This window comes from Cololabis saira, chromosome 15 (assembly GCF_033807715.1).
Source record: "Cololabis saira isolate AMF1-May2022 chromosome 15, fColSai1.1, whole genome shotgun sequence".
In the NCBI taxonomy this organism is placed as follows: domain Eukaryota; kingdom Metazoa; phylum Chordata; class Actinopteri; order Beloniformes; family Belonidae; genus Cololabis; species Cololabis saira.
Window position 1 is genome coordinate 42,635,865 of NC_084601.1, and position 16,020 is coordinate 42,651,884.

At 41.9% G+C, this 16,020-nt stretch overlaps 1 protein-coding gene across 1 annotated transcript; it reads left to right on the top strand.

Moving 5' to 3' along the window:
• The first annotated feature begins 205 nt into the window (after window positions 1–205).
• Window positions 206–12,073, top strand: LOC133460961 (zinc finger protein 501-like). Its single transcript, XM_061741672.1, has 3 exons — window positions 206–253; window positions 2,662–2,808; window positions 10,359–12,073. The coding sequence occupies exons 1-3, from the start codon at window positions 206–208 to the stop codon at window positions 11,382–11,384; spliced, it is 1,221 nt and encodes a 406-aa protein (XP_061597656.1). The 3' UTR covers window positions 11,385–12,073.
• Window positions 12,074–16,020: the final 3,947 nt, after the last annotated feature.

Consider the following 16,020-nt stretch of genomic DNA (forward strand, 5'->3'; position numbering starts at 1 on the left):
GCCTTTATTTAAAAAACTTTATTAGCAAATGTTGCTCTACAAACCATAGACATATAAACTAGGACGCCCCGTGGAGCTGCTGCGATACATAGATATAAATATATAAAGATATAGATATAAAGACCACCATGTATCGTTAAAAGCTGCTGTTTGACCCGCTCAGGTTTGATATTCCGGGGCTCGAACCCCCGACACACCGAGGATCATGGCGTCCACCGCGGCAGGGAAGCAGCGGATCCCCGAGGTGGCGAAGGTACGAAACCCGGAGCTTAGGGAAGCTAAGCTAAGCTAAGCTAAGCTAAGCTAAGCAGGGTTTGGACAGGGCACGGGTTTTAGTCATGAAGTCTTAGCGTTTTAAACTGTTTCTGTGTCAAACTGGGGCTGGTGTCGGGCTCACATTCATATGAATTAGTGGAATCAGTTCTTATTGATGGATTAATTCAGTTTAATTAGTTTAATCCACACTAGGGTTTCCACCTTTCACAAATAGAAATAAGGGACGCCCTGATTTCAGCAGCGCAGGAGCAAAAAAAAAGCCCCAAAACTTCTAAACTGCATAAAAATGTGTTTATTTTATATGAAAAAACGAAATGCTTTGATTTAAAGTTTAAAGTGCTTTAATAGCGTTGAACTTTCATGACTGTAGAGACAGAAAAACCATATAGTAACTGAAATATCCTCGTATGTATGTATGTATGTATGTATGTATGTATGCATGCAGGCAGGCAGGCAGGCAGGCAGGCAGGCATGCCTGTCTGTCTGTCTGTCTGTCTGTCTGTCTGTCTGTCTGTCTGTCCACATCAGCCCAGATGTAGAATATACAGGTGAAGAATATGGTGTAAAAGTTAATTTATTTCAATAATTCAACTAGAATATGGTGTAAAAGTTAATTTATTTCAATAATTGAACTAGAATATGGTGTAAAAGTTAATTTATTTCAATAATTGAACTAGAATATGGTGTGAAAGTTAATTTATTTCAATAATTGAACTAGAATATGGTGTGAAAGTTAATTTATTTCAATAATTGAACTAGAATATGGTGTGAAAGTTAATTTATTTCAATAATTGAACTAGAATATGGTGTGAAAGTTAATTTATTTCAATAATTGAACTAGAATATGGTGTGAAAGTTAATTTATTTCAATAATTGAACTAGAATATGGTGTGAAAGTTAATTTATTTCAATAATTCAACTAGAATATGGTGTAAAAGTTAATTTATTTCAATAATTCAACTTAAAAGGTGAAACTTAATATATTACCTAGTCTTATAACATGCAAAGCAAGATATGTTAAACCTTTATTTGTTATAATTTTGATTATGAAGTTGTTTATTGATTTCATAAAATATTCTCTAATTTATTTTTTATTTGGGGTTTTCATAAACTGTGAGCCATAATCACCAAAATTATAACAAATAAAGGCTTGAAATATCTCACTTTGAATGTAGTGGGAAATAATATATTTGTTTCACCTTTAGTTAAATTTACTACAAATGACGTTTTTCAATATATTCAAATGTTCCAACCTTCATCTGTATATTATGACATCAATAAATAAGAGCATAATAAATGTCCGTATTGATTCAATACGGAACGCAACTTTTAATTCCCAACCCCGACCTGGAGGTGAAGCCCGAGTCCTCCCCGCTGTCTGGCACACACATATAATAATAATAATAATAATAATAATAATAATAATAATAATAATAATAATAATAATATATAAAGATCTGGCACAGACGCAGCAGGTCCTGTTGTCCCGCCACAAAGATTTTGCTGGCCTTAATGTTTCCTGTGTTTTATTTAGTTGATTATTGTTAAATTTAGTGTTGATGTGTGTGTGACAGACGGGGCGTTAATGAAAATACGGGACGAATCGCGTCCCGTATTAGTTCAATACGGGACGCAACATTTTTTCTCAAATAAAGGACAATTCCGTATTTTCCGGGACGGGTGGCGACCCTAATCCAGACTTCTGGCAGAGTTTAGTTTAGTTTGGTTAGTTTTTGTTTCAGCAGAACTTTGATCACATCCGGGTTCTTCTGCCTGAAATCTGGAGAAAACATGTTTCAAAGTTGGTGGGGGGGGCACTAATGTGCAGTCAACAGCATAGAAAACATATCAGTCGTCGGTAAACTTGGAGTCAAGACCCCCTAAACCCAGACCAGGACCAGAGAGTTTACTTACTTACTTAAATCTTATTTGAGAGGGACCATGTGCAATTAAAAACATAAATGTAAACATGTGATGCATTGCACCAGAGTTAGCCTTAGGATCATTTGCGTCTGCAGTCCCTTGGAACAAATAAATACAGCACAGATAAAAAACCTCAAACTTTATTCAAGGATATTATGAAACATCACCCATCAAACATTATTCAAGGACATATAACACATACTGAGGTTGGAGGTTTCCGTTGTCTTACAGCAGCAGTGTTTGTGGTGTTTCAGGTGAAGAACAAAGCTCCTGCAGAGATATTTCAGGGTGTTTGTGGTGTTTCAGGTGAAGAACAAAGCTCCTGCAGAGATATTTCAGGGTGTTTGTGGTGTTTCAGGTGAAGAACAAAGCTCCTGCAGAGATATTTCAGGGTGTTTGTGGTGTTTCAGGTGAAGAACAAAGCTCCTGCAGAGATATTTCAGGGTGTTTGTGGTGTTTCAGGTGAAGAACGAAGCTCCTGCCGAGGTGCAGATCACCGCCGAGCAGCTGCTGAGAGAAACCAAGGAGAGGGAGCTGGAACTTCTGCCGCCCAAGCAGGAGATTACCGACAAGGAGGAGCTCAACGACTCCAAGCTGAGGAAGAGGAAGGTAAACCTGCTTCCAGGCTCCGTTATCTTGAAACAAACACCACAGTTTAGTGTCTTGACTTCACGCTGAGCTGCTTTCTTGAAGGCCTTTGAGGACCAACATCAGGAAGAATCCAACCGTCATCAGTTAGGGCTCAGTTCTACTTGCAGTTCAGAACGCGTACGCGTCGTTGTCGTCACGCGTATCCTGCGTTCATTTGGCGCGTGGACGTGCACGTTCTCAAAAAGACAGTGAACGCGTACGCGACCTGCAGTTCTGGCTGTGGCCGCGAGTGGCGCTGTTCCCGGTCTGATAACAGCTGGACACAAGTGACGACGGAGGTCGCTGGCGCCGTTTCCTTTGCCCAGATTCTGCTGCTCTCTGCTGGAGAAAGGTCCCCATGCAGGTTAACTTGCCCAAACTTTCTATCTGAAAATTCAATTCAATTCAATTCAGTTTATTTGGGAAGGGACAGTGTACATTCATATACATTTAGAATTAAAAATGCAAATGCACCCAATTTTAGCTACAGAGCTAGTTTCCATTGGCAGTCCCCCGGCTAAAAATATAAAAGAAAGACAAGTTAAACAACAAGTTAGAACAAATACAAATATAGCGTGCAAAAAGTTTCTGTTCTTGTTATTTTGCTTCTATTTAAGATAGAAGGAACAGGAGAACAACCTGACACATCAATCTTACTAACACGATCTTAGACATTTACATATATTGCAATAGTGAATACATTACACACATTTCACATTTAGCAGTTAAAAGTTTAGGCGGTAAAGTGCCAGAGCAAATTAAAGTGCTGGTTACGATTAAAGTGCTGAGGGTTTAAAGTTAAAGTGCTATAATGGGGGAAAGACAAGGAGGATGGAAGGGGAGGGGAGAGTGAAGATGGAATGGGCTGCAGCAAAACCAGATCACATGTATTGTTCAGTTGTGGAATTTAAGGTTCTATGCCAGTTGTAGAGTAAACAGATTGTGGAGATGGGGCCGGAAGGAGAAGAGAAAGGGAAGAAAAAAAAGGGACATGAAGTACAACATAACTGGGGAGGGGTGAGAGGGTAAAAAAAAAAGGAAAAAGTAAGAAGAGGTAGATAATTACTAGTCAGCTGAGTAATCATTTACATAGAAAAATAGCAGACCAAGAGGTGATGGCATGAAGCATCACCTCTTGTTTACAATCAGATTGTCAGTGTTTAAATAAAGTGGCAAAGTGCATTATTAACACTATGATGTTATTATGCAGTAAAGTGACAAGGTGACAAATGAATCTTTACCGAGGGTCATGGTTACAGTCCTGTTTACTTAATAGCCATTTCTTTAAGCTGTTCTTGAATGTGGCAAATGTGTTGCAGTCCCTTACTACGACAGCTAATGAGTTCCAGATGCGGCTACCCTCGACTGACAGTACGGTCTGCCCCTGTGCATACACTATACACTATAAATACACCATTAATACACTATAAATATACCATTAATACTATAATGTGCAGTGCGTCTGAATGGGATTATGCAATCACCTCTGGAGGTTGCCCTGGTTGTATGGCTAGCGTTTTCGTTTTGTCTTATGTAGACAGACAGTGGGGGCGGTGCTAAACCTTTTAGGATCTTGAATGTAGCACAGGCATATTTAAAAGTAGTGAGGTTGTCAAAACTAAGGAGTTGATATTTTTTAAGTATCTGACAGTGATGATGTGTTATGGGTTTTTTGTCCAGTATTTTTATCGCTCTCTTATACAAAGATTCCGCCTGGTTGAGCATGGTTTTGTTGGTAAAAGACCAGTTTGTGAAGCCATATTCAATATGGGATAACACCATTGCGTGCATAAAGACTCTGGCTGCCTCAGTTGTTAATGAGGGTCTAATTGATTTAAAATTTGCGAGGTTAAATTTCACCGTTTTTGTAATTTTGTTTACGTGACTCTTGAAGGAGAGAATATGAGAAAACATATTCTCATCTTGATGTTTCCTGCTAATTCATACACAATCTTCACTTTAATCCTCAACTTAGTTTGACATAAGAATTTTTTTTTTTTTATTGAAACATAGATACAAACAAACAAGGCACATATCAGAATTACAAACTTTTGCCTTGGGTTGAGCAACATCAGTATTACAAAATATACACTGAGAATCTAATTATTGTACAACATAAAATAAAAATGAAATAAAAAAAATAAAATAAAAAATAACTCACAAGGGCCATATCATATTAAATCATATCTTTCTAGTAAAGAAAAACAGTTTAAGGGCTTTCTTGTCTTTAACAAGACTCAAGGACCACAGGATTTCGTCTTTGCTTTTTGCAGATGACGTTGTCCTGTTGGCTTCATCGGACCGGGACCTTCAGCATGTGCTGGGGCGGTTTGAGGCCGAGTGCGACGCATCAGGGATGAGAATCGGCACCTCCAAGACCGAGGCCATGGTTCTCCATCGGGAAAGGGTGGCGTGGAGAAGTCCTGCCATCAGGTGGAGGAGTTCAAGTATCTCGGGGTCGGTGTCCCGGACCGTCGTGGTGAAGAAGGAGCTGAGTCGAAAGGTGACGCTCTCGATTTACCGGTCAATCTACGCACCTACCCTCACCTATGATCATGAACTTTGGGTAGTGAGCGAAAGGACAAGATACAAACGGCCGATATGAGTTTCCTCCGCAGGGTGGTTGGACGCTCCCTTAGAGATGAGTTTCCTCCGCAGGGTGGCTGGACGCTCCCTTAGAGATGAGTTTCCTCCGCAGGGTGGCTGGACGCTCCCTTAGAGATGAGTTTCCTCCGCAGGGTGGCTGGACGCTCCCTTAGAGATAGGGTGAGGAGTTCGGTCACCCGGGAGGAGCTCGGAGTCGAGCCGCTGCTCCTCCACATTGAGAGGAGTCAGCTGAAGTCGCTTGGGCATCTGTACCGGATCCTCCTGGACGCCTCCCTAGGGAGGTGTTCCAGGCATGTCCCTCCTCCCTAGGGAGGTGTTCCAGGCATGTCCGTCCGGGAGGAGACCCCCGGGAAGACCCAGGACACGCTGGAGAGACTGTCTCTCGGCTGGCCTGGGAACGCCTCGGACGCCCCTCGGAAGAGCTGGATGGAGTGTCTGGAGTGAAGGAAGTCTGGGCATCTCTGTTGAGACTGCTGCTCCCGCGACCCGGTTCTGGATAAGCGGCGGAAAATGGATGGATGGATGGATGGATGAAACCAGATAAGGATCCTATGCTCCCATCGAGCTACCGCCCAATATCTCTTTATAAATGTAGATCTCAAAATAATCAGTAAAGCTCTTTCCAAACGTCTGAAAATAATTACACCTTCTATTATACACCCGGATCAAACAGGTTTTCTTAAGCAGGGATTAAAGTTCTCCGTCTCTAGACGGATTTCCGTCAATTCGAAAATTAGGAGGAAAAAAAAGAAAGAACAAAAAAACATTTGCACGTGCGTTATCATGTTAAACCTGAATTATGGTTCTGCGCTAAATCGACGACGTACCTTACGCCGTGGCCTACGGCGTAAGGTACGCGGCGAGGTGCACCGTCCCGCATACCTTATGCCGTAGGCTCTGCGTTGGTGTAACGCGGAACCATAAATCAGCCTTTAGGCATTAAACTGACGTTATTGTAAACCAATTAAGCAAGCCAGAGCCTTGGTATTAGCCAATCAGAAATAGGAGGGCGTGCTGGATCAAGGGGGTAGTCTGGGGGAGGAGTCGCCCCGTCGCCCTCCTCTCCCCGCCGCCGACGGCGCGGCGTTCTGCCCGTCGCGCGGGGCCTTCGTCCAGCGGCGTTGGCGCGTCGTCGGGCGGGGGTCTTTCTGCGGGGCGGTGTCCGGTGCCGCGCGGAAGGCGGGCCGGCGGGGGGGATCGGGTACGGCGGTTGGCGGCGGCGACTCTGGACGCGCACCGGGCCGTTCTCGCGGATCTCCCCAGCTGCGACGCCCGTCGGGGACCCGTTCACGCGGCCCCCGGCGGGTCGCCTCTAGGGTTACCACCTTTTCAATAATAGAAATAAAGAACGCCTGATTTCAGCAGCGCTGCGCAGGAGCCAAAAAAGGGACATCCCTAAAATTTCTAAACGGCATAGGAATGTATTTATTTCATTTAAAAAAAAACTAAATGCTTTGATTTAAAGTGCTTTAATAACATTGAACTTGCACGACTGTACAGACGGACAACTATATAGCAACTGAAATAGCCTATGCTCCTATAGTAAATATAAATATAGCTACAGGTGAAGGTCGGAACATTAGAATATGGTGTAAAAGTTTTTATTTATTTATTTTAATAATTCAATTTAAAAGGTGAAACGAATATATTACATAGTCTCAATACATGCAAAGCAAGACATGTTCATTTTGATGGTTGAATTGTTTATTGATTTCATAAAATATTCTAATTTTTGGGGATTTTTTATTTGGGGTTTTCATAAACTGTGAGCCATAATCACCAAAATTATAACAAATAAAGGCTTGAAATATCTTACTTTGAAGCCTTGCCAAATGCAGTGACATCAGAGCAGCTGGTCAACTGGATGAAGAAATGCGAGCTTACCAGGTTGACTCAGATCTAGGAGAACAGGCCTAAGGCTTTAATGAGAGGACTGCATGAATTGATGTGGACTATAAATTAAAAGCAAACTGACAATAATAAAACTGCTCAAAATCACCTTCCTTCAGTAAAATGCTATTGGTCTCAAGTGATTAAATAGTGTTGGTTAAAGTGTCCTTACACCTTAAATGCTGTATTAGAAAACCGAAGGGCTAATACAACATTTAACTTTTTTACTTGAAACTTTTGGGAAGCGACCACACGGCAGAAAAGGGGCCATTCTTAAAGGGGACCTATTATGGCATCTAGTACCTATTTTGAACAGGCATTGAGTGTCTTAAAAACAAGCTTTTGATTGTTTTTGCTAAATAAATGAGAAATTCAGCCTCTGAGCCATGCCTGCAACATCCCAGTCATATTATAATGAGGCATGTGCTGATTGGCTCCCTGAATGACGCGATACACCGTTACGAAAAAATGACGGAAGCTCCGGCCAGCGGAGTTAGTTGTGTGCGTTTCACGCATCGGAGGCTAACCTATGTAAATCGCTCCCGTCATTACGTAACGACGGGAGCAGAATCTTATTGGCTCGTAGATCCACATCACACTGGACAGCTCATCCGGGCGGCTGTACAGACACTGCAGAATTTGGTTGCTTTCCTCCTTCTGTGAATTGGCAGGATGAGGGGAGACTACTTTATATATATTAAAGCAAGAGAAAACCTGTTTTTCATAATAGGTGCAGTGCATAGATGGCGGGGAAATGTGAACTGGCCTGAAAAATTTTTTTCAGTCAAAAATATTTTTTTTGCTTTAATCCCTGTATTAAGGGTAGACACTCTTCTACTAATACTCGTAAACTACTCAATATTATAGATCATTCCAATATCAATAAACAGGAATCTACAATTATATCTCTAGAGGCAAAAAGAGCATTCAATTGGGTAATTGTTGGAAATTTCTATTGGCAACTTTACACAAATTTGGATTTGGCATTTGGATCTTTTATCTTTCATCTGGATAAAGATATTATATAGCTCTCTCAAGGCATAGGTAAGGACAAATTTGAACAAGCTTTAACTTGCAAAGAGGTACCAGACAGGGTTGTCATCTTTCTCCCCCACTATTAACAGGTATTGAGCGCTTAGCAGCTGCTATTAGGCAAAAACCTAAATATTAAAGGGATACAATGTAAAAGATCCATCCATCCATTTTCTATACCCGCTTTATCCTTTGCAGGGTCACGGGGGTCTGCTGGAGCCTATCCCAGCTATTTCCAGGCGAGAGGCAGGGGTTACACCCTGGACAGGTCGCCAGTCCATCGCAGGGCCACTTATATACAAACAACCATGCACACTCACACTCACACCTCTGGGCAATTTAGAATGATCAATTTACCTAGCATGCATGTTTTTGGACTGTGTGAGGAAACCGGAGTACCCGGAGAGAACATGCAAACTCCACACAGAAAGACCCTGCTGGGCCTGGGAGTCGAACCGGGGACCTTCTTGCTGTGAGACAACAGTGCTAACCACTAAGCCACCGTGCTGCCCAAATGTAAAACATTATATCACAAAATAAGTCTTTATGCTGATGATGTACTAGTCTTCCTCCAGAACTCACAAACCTCACTATCACAGACAATTGCACTTATAGATGGATTTTCATCTCTGTCTGACTACTCTATCAACTGGTCCAAATCCACAGTTTTGTGCATCAACTGCAATTTCCAGAATACAGCAACTACTAAATTACAATCAGGAAACATTAGATATCTAGGCATAAACATCTCCCCTAGGCTGTCAGAGTTTTCGTGTCAAAATTCCTGTGGAAAAATAAAACACCACGTATTAGCTTAAAGACATTACAAAAATCCAAAGGCTTAGACTTACCCAACTTCCAGTATTATTTCTTAGTTAATAAGTTACAGTATATCTTAAAATGGTGCAAAAACCACTTACTAGATAGTCAATGGCTGGATTCAGAACAAGTATTTTGCAATGATTTGGAAATCTCAGATCTACCATTTATCAGTCAAAATATTACACATCATGAATGCTTTAAAAGCATTTATATTAGCTCAACTCTGACAGCCTGGTGGGACTTCCTTAAAATAGCCCAAGTCTCAATTTTTTCCATGTGATCGCACACCCATCTGGAACAATCAAGAAAATGTAAAGATGGTAAACTTTACTCAATGGAGAGACCAAGGAATAAAGTATCTACAACATATAATCATAAGTGGACATTTTGTACCATTTAACACACTCACTGTTCAATATGGAATTAGCAGTAACAAAGTTTTAGAATACCAACAACTTAAGTCCATAATAATAAAAAAAATAAACTCAACCAACTGGATCTGCAACTTCCCGCTAAGAAAATAGTTACTTAATCTAAACACCCCAAAATTACTATCGAAACGCTACAGGTTAATGTCCAAAATAGATAGTCTCTCTTCCGATTTCCAAAAGGGCGGCTGACCTCTCTCTTAACAATAACCAAATCTCTTGGTCACAAATATGTTTAAATAATTTCATTATGACGAAGAATCCAAACTTGCAACTTATACAGTACAAAGTTCTTTACAGAATACATTATAGAGGACAAAGGATGTTCCAGATGGGTTTTGCAACCTCTAATATCTGGTCACAGTGTACAGAGAACAGCCCTGATAATCATATACATGCTTCATGGTTTTGTACACCGGTACAGAAGTTCTGGATGGAGATGTGAGGATTTATCCACATGGCTCAATTACAGTGTGCCCCACACTATGTGGCAGATACTGATTGGTTTACGAGTAAATCGTCCCCCACGTGGGGTGCGCTCTTATGATTGGCTGAAACAAAGGAAGATATCTGATTGGTTGCAGATCCTTCCGTGTTAAAAAAAAAATGCATTTGTGAATCGAGTCACGTCAGGGGAGTCTCAAAAGTCGCGCGCAAATCCAGCTCAGCTCACAGATAAAAATGTTTTTGTAACTGAAAAGGCTTTTGATAATGCATCCAAGATAATGTAAGTCATCTTCTCTGTTACAGAATCATAAAGGAAGACCCAAAAGATACTGCTGTCGTCATTGCAAGCAAGTCTTCACCACTTCATCAAACCTGAAGATCCATAAGAAAACTCACACTGGTGATAAACCATACAGATGTGATCAGTGTGGAGCGGCTTTTGCCCGGCAAGGTGATTTGACGAGTCACCAACGTATTCACACTGGAGACAAGCCTTACAGGTGTGATCAGTGTGGTGCGGCTTTTACCCAGCGAGGTCATTTGACGAGTCACCAACGTATTCACTCTGGAGACAAGCCTTACAGGTGTGATCAGTGTGGAGCGGCTTTTACCCAGCAAGGTGCTCTAACGACTCACCAACGTATTCACACTGGAGACAAGCCTTACAGATGTGATCAGTGTGGAGCGGCTTTTACCCAGCAAGGTGCACTAACGACTCACCAACGTATTCACACTGGAGACAAGCCTTACAGATGTGATCAGTGTGGAGCGGCTTTTACCCATAAAAGTCACCTAACGAGTCACCAACGTATTCACACTGGAGACAAGCCTTACAGGTGTGATCAGTGTGGAGTTGCTTTTGTCCAGCAAAGTGACCTAAAGCGACATCAACGTATTCATACTGGAGACAAGCCTTACAGATGTGATCAGTGTGGAGCGGCTTTTGCCCAGCAAGCTCATTTGACGAGTCACCAACGTATTCACACTGGGGAAAAGCCTTACAGATGCGATCAGTGTGGATCGGCTTTTGCCCGGCCAGATCATTTGACGACTCACCAACGTATTCACACTTGGGAAAAGCCTTACAGATGCGATCAGTGTGGATCGGCTTTTGCCCGGCCACATCATTTGACGACTCACCAACGTATTCACACTGGGGAAAAGCCTTACAGATGCGATCAGTGTGAGGCGGCTTTTGCCCATCAAGGTCATTTGACGAGTCACCAACGTATTCACACTGGAGACAAGCCTTACAGGTGTGATCAGTGTGGAGCGGCTTTTGCCCGGCATGATCAATTGACGAGACATCAACGTATTCACACTGGATAAAAATTGTACATTTGTGATTATTGCTGATATCATTTATTTTGAGAGTTCAGTTAACATGCACCAATTAAGTTAATTTAGTTTGAAAGAAATAATTGTGGTGGTTTGATTGTGGGAAAGATTTTGAATATTTAAAAAAAAAAACCCAGCAGATTCTTACAGCTGTAAGAGCTGTTCAGTTATAACCAGATTTAGAAAATGAAATAGAAGAACTCAATTCAAAAGTCTTTATTTTGAACATGATGGTAGTGTAAGTAACCGAAATGCTCGAACATACTTGAACAATGAATGCAAGAGATTCTTTTTTTGAAGCAGCAGCAGTTTTGACATGTTCAAAAAGAAGTAAGAAGTAAAAAAAATGTCTCCTTCCCCTTGAACTCAATACCATGTTTTCACATAGACCCTTGTTGTTAGATGTCAAAAATCTTGATGTATTGAAGTTACACAAATTAATATTAACCATTTGACACAGTGTAAACATATTGTGGTATACGTGAGTATAAATTTGCGGATACCTGGGTGATCATTGCCATTTGCAGTTACATTTCCCTCTATATAAACACTATTTAAAGTTGTAATATGCAACTTCTGAGAGCTAGCAGGATTTGAAATTGGCACCTCCTCTAAGCCCCGCCCCCTCCTCCCCCTCCCGTCAGCGCTCCGTCCAAAGCCACGCCCCCACAAACTTTGGTGAATGCGCATTTGGGTGAGACCAGCCTCGAGTTTATGATACCTGACCGCATGGTTTGGAAGAAAGGAAACCCCATGGACGCAAAGCTCAACCAGGATTTGCATCTAAGGACCTGCAGTGATAAGGAACAGCCCCTGATTGGACACAGACCCCAAGCCACAGGGGGGGCCTTGACTTCCTGGGCCAGCTATAAAAGGAAAAGCTCTCTTCTCCTCTGCTCTGTCTAGACCAGGGGTCGGCAACCTTTTTGACATGGAGTGCCAGTGTGAAATTTTCTTGTCAATGAATGTGCCATAATCAACAGTAGGCTAAAACAAAGTTACATTAAGGTATGACACAAAATACAAAAACATTTCCAACACACCTGGAATTATATTCTATACAGGCCACATGCAAGCATATTTTACAGGCATCAGAACAGCTTGTCCTAAAAAAAGAGGTAAATTCTTGACGCGGAGTGAGGGCGCAACGCGCCCAAACCCTTTAGGGGGGTCCGGGGGCATGCCCCCCTGGAAAATTTTGAAAAATAGACTCAAAATGGTGCATTCTGGTGGTCTCAAAGCTCCATAATCACATCTTTTATCAATGCAAGAATACACACAAAAAATCTGAATTTTTGCAAAGAATGATGCATCATGGGTAATTCTTCATGCATGAATAAATCTTGAAATCAAGATAATCATATCTTAAACTTCTACAATGGCCAGAATCCCCCTTTCACACCTAAATTAATTGACAAAACGACAAAAGACAAGCAGCTCCTTGTCTTTCAGAACTGTGGTGTGGAACTCCGAACAGATCTGCTCAAAGTTCAGTGATGAGGAGCTCCACTGAACTATTTGTTATAATTTTGATTATTTAATTCTTTATTGATTTCATAAAATATTCAAATTTTTTGAGATTTTTTATTTGGGGTTTTCATAAGCTGTGAGCCATAATCATTAAAATTATAACAAATAAAGGCTTGAAATATCTCACTTTGCATGTAGTGGGAAATAATATATTTGTTTCACGTTTAGTTGAATTTACTGAAACTAATTAAGTTTAGCAATATATTCTTATTTTCCGACCTTCACCTGTATATTATGACCAATAAATAAGAGCATAATTATGTCCCATATCACACCATATCAAGCTCAGGGGATGATTCAGTTATGAGGAACTGTGCAACAGATGCCTGGCTCCTCTGGGATGTTATATTACGTTTGTGGAGGTCCCTGCAGCATACTGCCTGACACACCTCCGGGAGACCTGTGTTTGCTCTTTAGGACGAGGTGGGGTGTCTGGAGCCTCTGGAGACATCTTGACTTGACTTTTTTTTTGTTTAAAGTCCCGTGTGTCGGTGCAGTGAGCAGCAGTGAGAGGTAAAGGCTGATTTATGGTTCCGCGTCAGACCAACGCAGAACCTACGCCGTACATTGCGGGTCGCCGCGTACCCTACGGCGGGCTCTGCGTCGATTTAACGCGGAACCATAAATGAGGCTTACTAGGCAACGGAGCGCAAAGGGGTTCCGTATTGGTTCAATACGGAACGCAACTTTTAATTCCCAATTACGTAACAATTCCGTATTTCAAGGGGCGGGTGGCAAGCCCATACTCATCTCTGCACAGCCTACCTGCAACACAGCAGTGCTGCTGCTTTTTTGTCCCGCTGAAAAATGTGTTTTAAACTGAGCTGGATCATTTCTCGTGTCCTCTGCTTTTTCCCCACATCCCAGTAATGATCTGACATACTGACATGTTTGCTGCATTTAACACCACGAACACGCCGCTCATTCCACGCTGTTCGCTGTTTGATTGCGTCACCACACGCAGTTATTAATTGTTGGTTTATTTCCCCACTTACAGGACCTTTTCTCTCCCTCCCGATGTTCCGGGACCTATATGATAATAGGATAGTATTTCTTTCTGCCACTTTATTGAGGTTTTTGTGCTGAAATGAGGAGGAATCATAAAGATAACTTCTCATTTCAACTAACTGGATCAGCCGTTCCTCATCATGACTGTATCCTACAGCGCTTTCCCCCGGCTTTCAATGCGAGCAGCAGGAAGAAAATAGAAGAACATTTAAATATCACAATATCAAGCTTGTTTTCTGTTTAGAAACTACAAACGTAGGAAAATTACAAGTAATCCCCCATCTTTTACTTGTCTTTTTACTCTTTATTTTAGGAGTTTATTTCATGAGCTCACGGGCGGGTAGTGCGGTGAATAAAGGCTGATTTATGGTTACGCGTAACGGGCCTTTTCCAGTGTGCCAATGATTATGCCGCCGCGTGCCAATCATGGCACGCGTGCCTGAGGTTGCCGACCCCTGGTCTAGACCCTCCAGGAATCTGCAAAGAAAAAGTTTAAATTCCGCGGAGAGGAATTCTTGATTCCGCGGCTTGAAAGTTAATATTCCGCGGGCATTAAAAAATATACATTTTTAATGTAAAAATTAGGTAAATTTTTACCAAAACACTCTAAAACTGTAAAACAGTGTGTAACATACTATTACTGGTTATAAAATAATGAACATCAACATTTTCTTTGTCCCACTTTGGCATATTTATTTGCAACGAAAGAGAAGGCCATTTGCAGTAAAAATAAAAAATATAAAATGCTGACACTTGGTCTGTGAAATGCAGTATAGTACTGTTCCCTGAACACTGAGAAAACCAGAAAATAAAGTTAGCCAACTGTGTGCTGTGAAAATCAATCAAGTTGTAGCCTACAGAACAGCAGCTAGTACAGCAGCCTACAGAACAGAGTATGTACATATTCAGTCACAGCATGGCATGCTGGCATAATGGGCAATTAGTCCAAACTGTACACAGATTCTTTAACTCAACACACTTGCGTACAACAACAACAACATTCCAGCATCGTTCCTTGGCTTCCACTGGGATATAAAGTAAAGTTTAAACTATCAACTACATAACAGTGGATAAGGGAAACATTTACTGCATACAGCATAAAGTAAATGTAAACATTCAGGTATAACAATAAGCTGTGTGATCAGTGCAAATGAAATTATAGATTCAGTTTTTCCTTTTCTTTTCTGTTTTTTTTTTAACAAAAACAAACATGTTTCAATAAATTGAAACTCCAGTGCCACAATTTAACTTGCCCATTTCTCAGTGAAACAAATGCCATTTACAGCATCTCATCATCATTCTACCGGCACGATGGACTTCACCCGAGCAAGCTAGGCAGCCGCATGCTTACAAAAAACATACAGCGCACTGTACACACCATTGACTACATACAGGACACTCATGCATGACTATTTACATGCCACGCCCACTCCCCCGTGCCACCAGTGCCTTCTTCTTCTCCCCCCTCCCTCGGTGAATCACTCCCCCTACAGGCCCCTGCTGTCACTACATCCATTGCCATCTCTGAATCGCTCCTCCTACAGGCCTCTGCTGTCACTACATCCATTGCCATCTGTGAATCGCTCCTCCTACAGGCCCCTGCTGTCATTACACCCCCTGCTGTCGGTCGCCCAATCGATACCATTATAACTGTCAGACCCCTCCGTTTCCATGTGACTTTCAAGGAGCCACGCCCCCCTCCCCGCACAGACCGCCATATCAATCCTGTCAATCACAGTGTACTCTCTCCCCTGCCCAAAGCAGCTGCATATATACCACTCACCTGTCTCAAACTCTGTCTTCTCAATATCAGATCACTAACCAATAAGGCCCTTCTCATCTCTGATCTCATCACCGACAAAACTCTGGACATTTTCTGCCTCACAGAGACGTGGCAACAGCCGAATGATTTCACTCAGTTAAATGCAACCACCCCACCTGGCCTTTCCTTTTTTAGTAAACCCCGCGCCACTGGAAGGGGGGGGGGGGGGGGGGCTGGCTCTCATCTACCGTAAAAACATAAAAGTCACTGCTCTCACTGTCCCCCAACACTCCTCCTTTGAATGCCTAGCTGTAAAACTCTCTGGAC